Source organism: Apis mellifera, linkage group LG3, assembly GCF_003254395.2.
Source record: "Apis mellifera strain DH4 linkage group LG3, Amel_HAv3.1, whole genome shotgun sequence".
NCBI lineage: Eukaryota > Metazoa > Arthropoda > Insecta > Hymenoptera > Apidae > Apis > Apis mellifera.
In genome coordinates, this window is record NC_037640.1 from 3,566,835 (window position 1) to 3,579,390 (window position 12,556).

The 12,556-nt window shown below is 39.7% G+C and overlaps 1 protein-coding gene across 4 annotated transcripts in view; it reads right to left on the reverse strand.

The window, feature by feature from the left end:
* Window positions 1–578: 578 nt before the first annotated feature.
* The window catches only part of LOC410967 (ABC transporter G family member 22), a 145,800-nt gene continuing 133,822 nt past the window's right edge, over window positions 579–12,556 (reverse strand). For all 4 annotated transcript variants that reach the window (XM_026439743.1, XM_026439742.1, XM_026439741.1 and 1 more), the window contains 8 exons: window positions 12,137–12,237; window positions 11,728–11,983; window positions 11,391–11,561; window positions 10,266–10,387; window positions 6,658–6,865; window positions 4,556–4,770; window positions 3,465–3,673; window positions 579–3,262 (listed from right to left, as the gene is read on the reverse strand). In XM_026439743.1, coding sequence (XP_026295528.1) covers window positions 3,067–3,262; window positions 3,465–3,673; window positions 4,556–4,770; window positions 6,658–6,865; window positions 10,266–10,387; window positions 11,391–11,561; window positions 11,728–11,983; window positions 12,137–12,237 — 1,478 coding nt within the window. In that variant the 3' untranslated portion in view covers window positions 579–3,066. The remainder of the gene's footprint in view (window positions 3,263–3,464; window positions 3,674–4,555; window positions 4,771–6,657; window positions 6,866–10,265; window positions 10,388–11,390; window positions 11,562–11,727; window positions 11,984–12,136; window positions 12,238–12,556) is intronic.

The window sequence follows — 12,556 nt, forward strand, 5'->3', positions numbered from 1 at the left end:
TCGAGCACGTGTTTTTTACTTTTGGGGAGGAAAAGATTTTCAATCTCGTTTTCTCCTTTAAACTATAGAGTAGTTACGATTACAACTCTTTCTCTCTCTTCCTTTTCTTCTCTTTTTTTTTCATTCGAACGTGATTTTGTTGGATCGTTTTGTAAAAAAAAAAAAAAAAAAAATCTCTGAATGGAAATCATACGTAGTTTTTATTCTTTATCGTATCGTTTTCCTTTCTTTTTTCTCCCCCCGCACCTGCGCGAATAAGATTAAAGGAAAAAGAAAAAAAAAAGAGAAAAGAAAAACGTCGTGTGCCTCCTCGTTCAGTCCGTGGTTCGTTTGTACATACGATAATAATAATTAGAATAATAATAAAAATAATAATTATGATAGTTATAATAATAAAAATAATATTAATAGTAGTAATAATGATAATAATAATTATTATAGTTTATATATATATAATATAATTTTCGTATGTATGTATATATATATATATATAGAATTTCTATGTACACAAAGTAGCCAATGAATTTGTTACACCGCTCGATTAAATGTCTCAATTGGATCCCCATAACGTGTCAAGCTTTTTTTAAAAAAAAAAAAAAAAGAAAAACATCACATAGATCTACGCCAAATTCCAACAACAATTCTTAATATCGATTTAAAGAGTTCCGGATCTTTTATAAGTATAAACCACTTTAAGAACCTTCTCCGTATATAACCGTATATATTTTTATCTCCATATTTTTTTCCGAGCAATTTTTTTTTTCTTCTTTTTTTTTATTTCGAACTATTTTTATTCGTTAATATTCGCCTAATATATATATATACACGGCACGCGTGTAACGCAAACAATTAACCGCTATAAAATTTCCGATTTCTCCTCCCCTCCTTAAAATTCATCACAAATTCGTCCAAACTCGTAAAATCTTTCCCAAGAAAAAAATTTTTCTTTTTTTTTTCCCCCCTTTCTCGCTATGCACACGTATGCCCCTCTCGCTTTTCGTCACATTTCTTCCCCCTCTTCGTTTTTTTTATCGCTTTCCTCTTTCTACAAATCGATCGAAAATTGGCAGCCTATGTTTATATATGTATGTATGTATATGTATATATATATATATATGCGTATATGAACGGTCATCTCTGTCTCTTTCTTTCTCACATACACTCTCACTCTCACTCTCGCTCGATATAATCCCTCAACGCTGCTTTTACAGCGTCCAATAATAAAAAGTACTAAGTGGTAGAAGATGTAATTATCATAATCCATAGAATTAGCAGCAGCTCGTCCACCTTGCCATCTGGGGGCGAGATATTATCGTCTTGGTAGCAAGGTAGAATCATGTTTCATCAACGGTAATAAAAAGTAGAAAGTAAAACGTGGATAGTCGCTAAAAGAACGATTAAAAAAAATTCCTTCTTATTTCCCTATTATTCTTCTCCCCCTTCCCCCCTTTTTCTTTCCTCTCATACCTTTTCACGCCTTCGAAACGTTTGAAGGCTGAAGTGAATTCGACGCTATATAATATATAGAGGTTTTCATTTCTCTCCTCTCTCTCTCCTCGAAGTTTCTCACTTTTTTTACTTTATTTTTTATCTTCTCATCTTCTTCGATTCAGAGTAGTAGTAGTAAGATTCAGAGTGGTAAGAAAAAGATTCGTAGTCGTAAAAATGCGTCTCGATCTGTCGCGTTCGCGATCTCTTTCGGTCAACTTTTTTTTTTTTCTTCCAAAAAACGAGAAAATTAAAAAAAAAAAGAGAGAAAAAGAACGAAGAAACAGCTCTCTCTCTCATCGTTTCCACACACATTCGATCCCATTCACTCGCGAGTATCATCATGTACATACGTACACACTTTGAAACACAAAATACACGCGTATCTTTGCTTTATCGTATTATATATACCCTTGTTTCCGCGAGAAAAATCAAAAAGAAAAGAGTCTCCCTCCTCGTTCACTCACTCGTCATCCATGCATTCTCCCATTCCATTACGTTCTTCATCTTACTCCACGTGACAGAGTGATATATATATATATATATATCTCTATCTACTTATCTGTCTATCTATATATATATATATATAAAATCTCTACGTGTACAATCTTATATATATATAGTCATCGCCAAGTCTCTCGGTGACGCGAGTTTCTCTCTCTCTCTCTCTCTCTCTCTCTCTCTCTCTCTCTCTCTCTCTCTCTCTCTCTCTCTCTCTCTCTCTCTCTCTCTCGTGGCCAGCCGCTAGCGGAAACGAGCGCAAAAAACTCCCCAAAATTCCTCGCTCCTTGTCAACCCCTCCGGCTCTCGTTTATAACCCCTCGTTTCGCTTAGGTCGCTGATTTCTTTTCTTTTCTCTTCTCTTCTTTTCTTTCCCTGTCTGTCTGAGGTATATATTCTATATTTCTGCGTGTATGATGCGGTGTACAATTATATAATAAAAAATAGTAGTAGTAGTAGTAGTAGTCCTAGCTCGATAATTAAGATATCAAAGAGTGGAGTATATTAGTCAGGTGGTCGTGAAAAGACGAATCCAAGAATTGATCCTCGAAATTCGCGTGTTTATCCCCCCCTCTCCCCTCCCTTTACTCGTACACACGAGCATTATAAATAGAACAGCGATTCCGAAAGAGTATAATTCTTTAATCCTTAAACATCCTCAAGTTGGATTCGATTTATTATTCATCATCACTCATCATCCTCTTCTCGATCGAAAAAAAGAAAAAAAAGGTGCTTCGAGTAAAGTTTATCAGGATTATCTTTTCATTACCACCCCCGAATTCCGCGTGTCAATCCTGGAAAAATAAATATCTCGGTCTCGAGTGTCTCTCTCTCTCTCTCTCTCTCTCTCTCTCTCTCTCTCTGCCTCTATATATATATATGTATATATATATCTCGATCGATGCACACGAAACGAAGGGTGAAACGGAAGCTCGAACGACGAAATGACGACGTTGACGAGGTTCCCGTTAGCGCGGCGAGGCCGTGACGACGTCCGTCGATCGCGGCCGGATCCACCAGTGTCGTACGGTGGATTGTGGCGGCAGTGTGGAAAGGCGGTTCTCATCGCGCGCCGTTTCACTTGGGCACGCGATAGTAGCGCAACACCAGGTAGCCCAGGGTGCGGAATATGACGAGGAACGCCAGGAGGACGGCGGTGTTCGCCCACAGTGGAAGACCGGAACCCCTTGCGCCTCCCTGGCTCTCGAGGATCGCCGAGACGGGTATCGTCGTGGCGTTCCTGCATTCCTGGAACTTGCTTGGCTGCGAGCATCTGCGGGAATCATCCAAGGAGGACGTTGCCGTGTCGATAAGTCAGATAAGTGGAAGATATTATTCGAATGTTCGCGACCGAGTTGTAGTGTTATCGTGTCTTGTGATATGGGGGGTTAGGATCCAATTGCGAGGGAGAGGGGGAAGTAATTTTTTTTTTATCAAAAATTCATTGGTGCGTAGGTGAGAATAGTAGAGCTTACGTGATCGGTTCGCCAACGCCGAATTCCAGGATTTGCATGTTCTGATAGGCGTAGTGCACCATACTCGCGTATCTTGCCCATGCGAGCCACGGTGGGACAGCTGTGGCCAAATAACCGCCGAGCAATTGCGTGGCCAGTGTGTAGAGCGCGGACGCTGTTATGCTAACCTGCAGATCCAAACAGCATGCCCCAACGAAGAATCCCACGCTCTGCGAACAGGAAGGAAAATGGAACGTTTCATTTCTGACGATCTTATCAAGGAATCGAATTACGATCGATCAATATTACTTTGTCGATCGAAGATTTGATGAACGATTGGATTTCGTTTCGCCGTTGCGAATTATAATAAATCGATCGTTCTTCGATTAAACCGTAATGATATATCGTTGGAATAATAATACAATTTTCGCGACGGAGGGAAGGTTGCGCTCTCTACGATAACGCGTCATTTAAATTTGGTCGCGGTTGAACTTTAATCGGGAATCGATTCGATTTCGCGGCATTAAACACGGCCACGAGTTGTGAAACGCGTCGAGTTACTCATTTCCGTCAATAGGTAGGTGGTTTCGAAAGTAAATCGTGGCCGCCTTTCATGTCACAACACCGATTATAATACCGTGGCCCGTGGGTGGACAGTGTCGAGGGTTGGGTCGATCGTCGTAGGGGGAGAAGGAACGACCGTGATAAAAAGGAAACCGCGAAATTCCTGTTCCCCTAAAGAAATTCATCGCGATCGCGACACTGTTGTTTCTAATTTCGCAAATTAAAATCAGATTTATCTTAGGAGAAATTTACTCGATCGATTAAATTCGATAATATGTTCGTTCGTTTAACTCGATTCTTTTATTATTAAATTATCAATCTCGAACGCACATGGGCACGAGGCGTGGCATATTACTTCATTGATTAATTTTCGAAGTAAAAAGGAAGGAGTGGATCGCGTTTCAATCAGCGGAACCAGTTTATAGTTAAAGAAAAAAGAAACCGCTTAAACGAGAAGAAATAATCTCGCGGATGGGTGTCCTTGGATCCGAACCATTCTTTCGTCCGCTCTTACCGACCGATCGAAAGGGTGAGGAGGAGGGGTGTACCTGCGCGACGATGGTGTTGAGTAAGAGAAACGCCAGCAGGGTGACAAAAACTGCCGGACTGTGGAAGCCCAACATCGGGTAACTGATGATATGGTAGACAGCGGGCAACGTGATCGTAAGCGGCAACTCGCCGACCATTTTCGCCAAGTAATAGGCCGAGAGCCGATACGATCCTGAAAGCCGCTCCTTGTTGATCACCTCGCGTTCCGGAGGAACTGGAACAAAAATTTCGTTTCCGTTTCATTAATTCGTCGATTCGCCAAGTATTGCCATTTTTCTCCTCGTCGAACACGAATTGTACGTAGATTGGTTTGGCAAATTTGGCGATTAATCGAGTAAAGTTGGAACGACGAGGAGATGTTTCGAAGCGTGGAATAGAATGCGATTTTTATATCGATTGTACGTGAAACGTTCTTCGAGAGCAAATAGTAGAGATTGTAAAGGGGATATTTTCTTCTCTCTCGTCTCTCTCTCTCTTGGAAACTATGAAAGGATTTTATTTTTATGATATATACGCAAATATTAGACCTTGATACACGAATGTATCGACGTATCCCAGTTTAATTGCCGTTCGAAGAGGCTAAACGAAGGATCGTAAGAGATTAAAACACTCGTATTAAATATCGAGATAATTATCAACGTTTAACATCGTCCATAAGATAAATAAAACTTCTTTGTAACATTTTTGTAAAATAATTCAAAAAAAAAAAAAGAGAGAAAGAAATTATAAGAAATATAAAAAGTTTTATAGATACGTATAACATATAGAAGAGATTCAACCTTCCAGTTGCAATTGATATCTTTGAAGGATAAAAAATAAAAAAAAGTCGGGATGAACGACTGAGAGATAGAAGGGAGAGGAGGACGCTAAAATCAGTTTTTACAGCTCTCTCTCTCTCTCTCTCTCTTTTCCTTTCTCTCTCGTCTCATTCTCAAGTTCGTTTTTAGTGTCTAGCCGCAGCCATTTCACTTTCTACCGGGGTATAAGGGACAATGACTGTAAAACGGCGAACGTATGGCGGCGAGCCTAGCCCCGCGACCGTGTCTATGGTCCAAGTTATGCGCCTCCTAAAAATAGTCTAGTGCCTATTAACTTTTCAATTTTATCGCTTAACCTTATCCTTTGTCCGTTTGTCACCTGAATTCTTCCTTTCTTTCTCTCATCTCTTCCTCCTCCATTTTAATTAGGTGAAACAACTTTTACGACGTGTAATCTCGACGTGTAATCGCTTTTATTACGATCTCTCGTGGATAATACTGTCGTAAGGATGGATATACGGATATTCTATGGATGATCTATGGTGAAAATTAAATTTTCAATTCGAAGCTCGTCAACGCAATTTATTGGAGAACGATGAAAATTGGAAGAAAAGTTTCCCTTTCGTCTCCGTTCCCCAAATAATTCTGAAAGGGAGTTTTGTTTCGTTCCTTTTTTCGCCGGCGAATTTCTAACTCGTTCTATACACAGTCTGATTCCCCGTCTGAGATTCGTCACGGTCGTTTCGAGCTCGGAGCAACAGTCGACAAAAGGGCCTCAATTGCCGTGCCGGATTGTAAGTGGGTCACGGCACGACCTACATACTAACGTCTTGATTGACCGTTCCTCTGGTCCTTTGCAAATCTTTGCAATAAAAAAAAAGGCGCGTTCGGCTGAATGGCCGATTCAGAGCGTCACGTCGTCGTCCCTCAATTAACCAATCTACCTCATATCTGAGACTCTACGTGTCTGTTGCGCAACCACGTGCACAACGCGGCGTGCCCACCACTACCTGGCAAACTTTGGACCTCCTTTTCCCGTCCGCCAATTTTCTTGTTCTTCGATGCGTTGTAAAGAAAAAAAAAAAAAGAAGAAGAAGAGAAATTTGAGATTTTAACGAGAGAAGTTTAAAAAAAAAAAAAAGAATCTCAAGAATGAGTAAGAAATCCAGCAGTTTATAAGATTATAATCGCGTGTACGAAATGAGAATCTCATCGAAGAATGAGGATAGAGATAGAAGTAATTAATATCGTAGCATTTTATGATGAATAAAATTTGTCTTCAAAATTTTAAAATTAAATTAAATATGGGATGGATAATAAGAGGGAGAAAAAAAGATACTTACAACTGGAGAGTGCGCCAAAGTGTGCGAACAGCATCCAGTACGTGGTGCTGAAGAACATCCATCCTTGGATGTCGTGAAGTGCCGCTTCGGTTCTGGGAAGTCTTAGCCACAACAGTCCAGCAAGCAGGCCGAGAGCTATCGTTTGAAGCCAGTTGAGACGAGACAGCATCCGAGGCCGTGCCTCTTGAAAGTTTCTTTCTGATAATACCTAAAATCAGCCAAGGATAAATTCGTTTTAATTAATCACTCGATATTACTTTTCCATCCTGAAAAATTTTTCGATTCTCCGAAGGATATATTTCGAAGGTATTCCTTTTTAATATTTTTTTTATCGAAGTTAACAAGGATTTCAATCGTATATTTCAAGGCGATTAATAAATAAAAAATTTTTCTGTGACGAGTGTGAATCTTTAATAAATTCTAAAAAAAAAAAGAAGAGAGAAAAAAAGAAAAATGAATAATAATAAAAATCGATCGCTCGCTGGAATATGATCGGAACAGTAAGTAAATGCAACAATTTTAAATTTACATTGGAAATATCAAAGTTCACAATCTTAATCCCTGCTTGCCAGTCAAGGATCAAACAATTTTATAATTTTAAAAAAGTCATCGGCGATTATTATATTTTGTATCCGCGATACAAAAATTCTCTCGAAATTAAAATTGTCACATTTTTATCCCGTATCTTATCTCGCATCCTGTTGAAAGAAAGAAAGAAAAAAAAGAAGAAGAATTATTATTAAAAAAATTCAAGTACCAAATTCGAGAAAAAAAAATTTCTTTCTTCGAAATGTCAAGGGAACAAGATCATTCTAGATATCGCGGCGGTTGATGAGGTATTATCTTAAAAATTGAAGGAGGAGTTGTAAGGTTGAAAGAGATACTACGGCTTGATTATTAATCGGCGTGCTCGCTATAACGCTGCCCCCGTGCTCGGCAATGTCACAATGCAAGGTTGCTCGGTACACCTCTTTGGTGCAGTTCAATTATATCAAGCGGCCGTGAGGAAATAGAACGCAAAGTTTCACAATGCTGGTTTCGAAGGCCTCTTTAAACTGCAACTATATTACGCTGCTTAACCATGCGGCCACTGTTCGATATCATTAATCGCTCGATCATTAACCGATCCATAGATCCGAATGGCGTGTGCAGATTCGCCAAGAATCTTCTAATCTTGCCCTCTCGTTCGACGATCTTAAAAATTGAACATTAACTTGATCGAATATTGTAAAATCAAAAGCCTTTTTTTCGATTCTTTCCACCAATTTTTGGATACAGAAGAAAAAGAATGACTTTCACCGTCGTGGAAAAAAAAAAAGAACTCGAGTTGGGAATAGTTGAATCTGGTAAAAGTGATGCAAGTGGCGAGATGCGTTAGCACAAAGCATGCCACAATCAACAGGCATACCGGTCGTTGTAATTATCCGGATATGGCGAATCGCGTAAACGCGGCCTAGTTCTCTTTTCTGCGTGGCGCGTTCCTCTTTAAACCTTTCTTTTATCTCTTTCCTCCATGAAATCGCGCCCTTCTTCCCCCCAGGATAAATTCGTCGAGAAGAGGATCGAAGATCTCGACTCGATAACGATTCATTATGATATTTGGTTTCAGTTGAGATTCAAGAAGGAATTTCTCGAAAATCGTGAAGATAGAATTCGATAGAAATTGGAAAATTTTCGAGATGGATAGAAGATTGATTTATTCTTTTTTTATTGGAGAAAGAATGCAATTTGAAGTAGGTTTTCTTGATTCTTAAGGAAGAGCGAGATTTGACATTTCATTGGAATTTTTCCCATTGTTATCCGTCTTGGAAAATTTAGTGGATGCGCGTGAAAATTTAATTTCTTCTTCTTCAATTCCATTTTCATTATCGGTTTGATAGAAACGAGTACTCTTTCGACACGTATTTTGCTATCCTGATATAGAATCGTTGCTGATATTAATCGATCGATTTAAGATTTATCGAGTTTCGTTTAATTAATCGAATATAATTCGATATATCTTGCTCCCGTAGAGGATGTACAATTTGTTGATTTAATAAATTAATGTACGCAAGATATTTTAAATTGATTTTGATAAATTGTCCGATCGGAATGATTTAAGAAGTTGCTCCTCATTTTCTTCCATTCCGCGAAATAAAATGAAATCGCAACTTGTTGCTGTCTTATCCAATTCTGTTATCTACTCTGCGAAACTTGTACCGCGGTGCTCGTGCTGTTCGCTTTATTTCACTTTTCAAAAGGAATACCCCCGAAGCTTTGTTTCTTATCTGAAACCAGTTTCAGAAAGAACTTGTACACTCATGATTTATGATAAACAATGGCGAACAGCCATCTCATCCTTTTCCAATTTCGACCATTTGTTTAATTGCACGTCTTTCACGTGATTCAAACCTCATTCAGACTTGACCAACTCAAAAACTCGGAGAAAGAAATTAACAGAGATTACAACTCTGAAGAAGACAAAAGATAAAATATAATAACCAAAGCGAGCGACGCAACAGAATTATTCGAATTATTCTTCTTTTGAGAGAGGAAGATTTCATTTCGTCCGAGAAAAATGAAGCGAAGCAAAGAAGGAGGGGATGCTATCTGGAATAACGTTACACCTAGCTAAATATTAAAAGACTTGCCACGAATTTTAAAATTGAATCGCGATTTCATTTCCATTATCTATTTCTCCCCCCCTGTTTTGTATATATATATCTCTTTCTCTGCATACCGTTCATCTGAATTTTCATATTGCCGTTTGCATGCTCTATTAAGCGCGCAATGCGATCAAACTTTTTGATCTCTCCTTCGATCCGGCCGCTTCTCTCTTGTGCAGGCCAATTCGAAACCGAGGCGTTGTTTCCCGAGGAGATCGACGCGGTTGCCCTACATAATTTCCAACCGCTGTTCACTTGGTGGAATGTGGCCGTGTGACGACGGCCATTTTTCGCTTCAACGTGAAAATTTCTCTTCTTATTCTTAGTCCTCTCGTTGTTGTTGCCTTCTCCCATCCGAAAATTTATCTCCTTTATTTCAAAGTCTTGCTTGTTGCATCGATACTTTTTTCTTTTTTTTTTTAATTGAAATTTACTTTTATTTAAGATCTAATAAGGTGTGTCTTATTCTATTTGATCTTTCCCTAATAAAAAAGTTGTTTGTTGCTCGAATGCTGTAGAGAGACGAGTGGAAAGGGAAAATATTCAAAATGGCGCTTTGGGAAGGGAAGTGAAATCGGAAAGTTAACGAGAAGCGGAGCATCATGCGGGACGATCTCGTGACGATTCTGTTTTCAATTGCTAAAACTGACGTCACTGTTTCTCGGCAAATAACGGAACCGAATCCGGTTCATCCCGTCCCTCTAACGATAAATGCTTCTTCTTCTTCTTCTCTTCGTTGTGAGAAGAAGAAGACGATATTCAACATCTTCCCTTCCAATTCGTCTCACGAATTTCACTCGAGAAGCATAATGATATTTTGAACGGAGGATCCGATTGAATATTTTTTGGAAACGAGCGATTCGTTAATTTTCTAATCTCTTGTCTCCGAGGGAATTAATCAATCTGAACAAACAGAGTGCTGTTCTCCAGCAAGAATAAGAAAATGGAAAATGTTATACTCACTTTGAATTGCGACCAGAAACTGGTGGGCCACTGCCAGGTATAGTCGTCGTCCGCGGAGCTGGCGCTGCTGCTGGCATGGCTTTGCGTGTCTAACCACAGCGTGCGACCTTCGTCCTCTTTCACTGTAAATCATCGACACGATGAAAGATGTTGCGGAGGAGGAGGAACCCTCCCAACTTTTTCGAATTTCATTATTATTATTATTATCTCAACACTCGAAAAACTATAAAGAGAATCGCGAAAGATATAATATGCATCAAAAGAATAATCCCCCCTTTAATTAAATTCCTTGACAGGGGTTAATTGCATTTATTAAAAATTTCGCAAGGAATTTCGAACAGAAAAATTTCTTCGATCGAGAAATTTGTCGATTAACGTGGACGTCGTCGAACGGATTTTTGTAAAAATGGAAGATCACGATCGAGGGGAATGAAACGTGCAAAACGTGCGATCCATCTCGCGTCGGCCATGTTTTCTCCTCGACGATACTTCTCCCCTCTTCCCCCGGCCATCGTTCGATCGACCTTTGCACACGAAAGGGGGAGGAAGGGAAAAAACGAGAGAAGAATCATCCTTTCCTTCCCTCCTCCAGCGAAAAATCCCCGTGCTTATTGCTCGACAGTCCATTTATAAACCGTTAATCAATCGACGCCTGGAGGAAACGATTACGTTAACAGCTACAAATGATTCGCATTCATTCGGATCGTGAAATCTGGTTTTAATCGCGCCACGAATTCTCAGAATAAATTTCGAATTTGATTTTCGATTATTATACGTGTTTGCGGATTTTTTTTTTTAATAAGCAACTCTTTGAATCTTGAAAGATCCACGATTTATTTATGAAATAAAAAAGGAGAAAAGAAAATCATTTCCTAATTTCAACGATCGAAATCGATGGATAATTCGAAACGAGAGAGAGAAAGAAAAAAAGGGGAAGGAAGAAATAAAATCGATCGAAAGCACTCGCAGACACGTTGACCCAGAAACACCACCACCCAGAGAGATCCCCCGGAGTTTTTTAAACGGCTGAACCGGAACCGCAACTAAACTCCAGCCCGATACGTATCCGCGATACATAGACAGACAGACACTTGGCATGTCTATGCACAATTGATCGTGCAATACCGTTGTGGCTGATGTGGTGCTCGTGATAATGGATCAGATGGTCGCAGAGCGGATGTTGGCTTGGATTGTAGTCCGGGCGAAGTTCCGGCGGGCAGTCAGGTCCCTGTCTCGCGTTCCTCGCCGCTGCAACGATGCGCTCCCGAACCTCTTCTGGCCCCTTTATTTGCTCCACTGTTGAGGTGAATTTTTATTTCGACGGATGATTCGATCGTTACTTTTCTCTTTTTGAAATTTTTCACATATATGCTTGGATGGATAATTTATGAGTTTCTTTTTGAGAAGATATCTTAAAATTTTCCCGCGAGCGGATGGTAGAAAGAAAATCGTTATTACTCACGTATAAAATCAGCGGGGTTGTAGTGGGGGAGGAGGGTGAGTCCGATCGTGGAGAAAAACCTGCCGATATTTGCCGTGAGGCCGTAATACGCGACTTGGCCACGACTCAGCAGCAGGATCTTGCTGAAACTGTGGAACATCCTCGAGCTTGGCTGATGCACTGTTATCACTATGCTCTTCCCCTCTTGTTCCGCGTACTTCTTCAGCCGTGAAATCAACGCCTGTGCCGAATGGGAGTCCAACCCGCTCGTCGGTTCCTGGATTATCGTTCCAATTTATATAAAATATCCGTTCAATATCTCGAACAAATATCAAGATTATCGAGGTTAAATTGGAAAATTTATTCTTCCTCTACAAATACAATGGTTCCAACAATTTATAAGATTATTATTCGTTTTGGAGAAACTTACGTCGAGCAACATGAGCGAAGGATTGGTAAGCAACTCGCAGGCTATGCTCGTCCTTTTCTTCTCGCCACCGGAGAGTCCTCGTTTCGTGTAATCTCCGATAACTGAAATAAAGAATATTAATGATAATGGGGGAAAGAGATAACATGGTTAAACCAGTCTCGATATTTTCACTTCACAATTAATCAATGTATGATCGAACGTGATCTGATGAACGATATCTGGATAATTCGTACAGAAAAAGTAATAATGGTGTTGGTGGTTCGATTCAGGCATCGTATGATTTTAAATCGCAGGAAATTTTATTAGAATAGAATATTATATAAAAATTGAAATACGCAAAAGTTAGAGTGAAATGTTCGACGCTTTTCCGCAAGGAGGACCGACGGGTTTCGAATCTATTCGAGAAAGAAAATTGTCGAG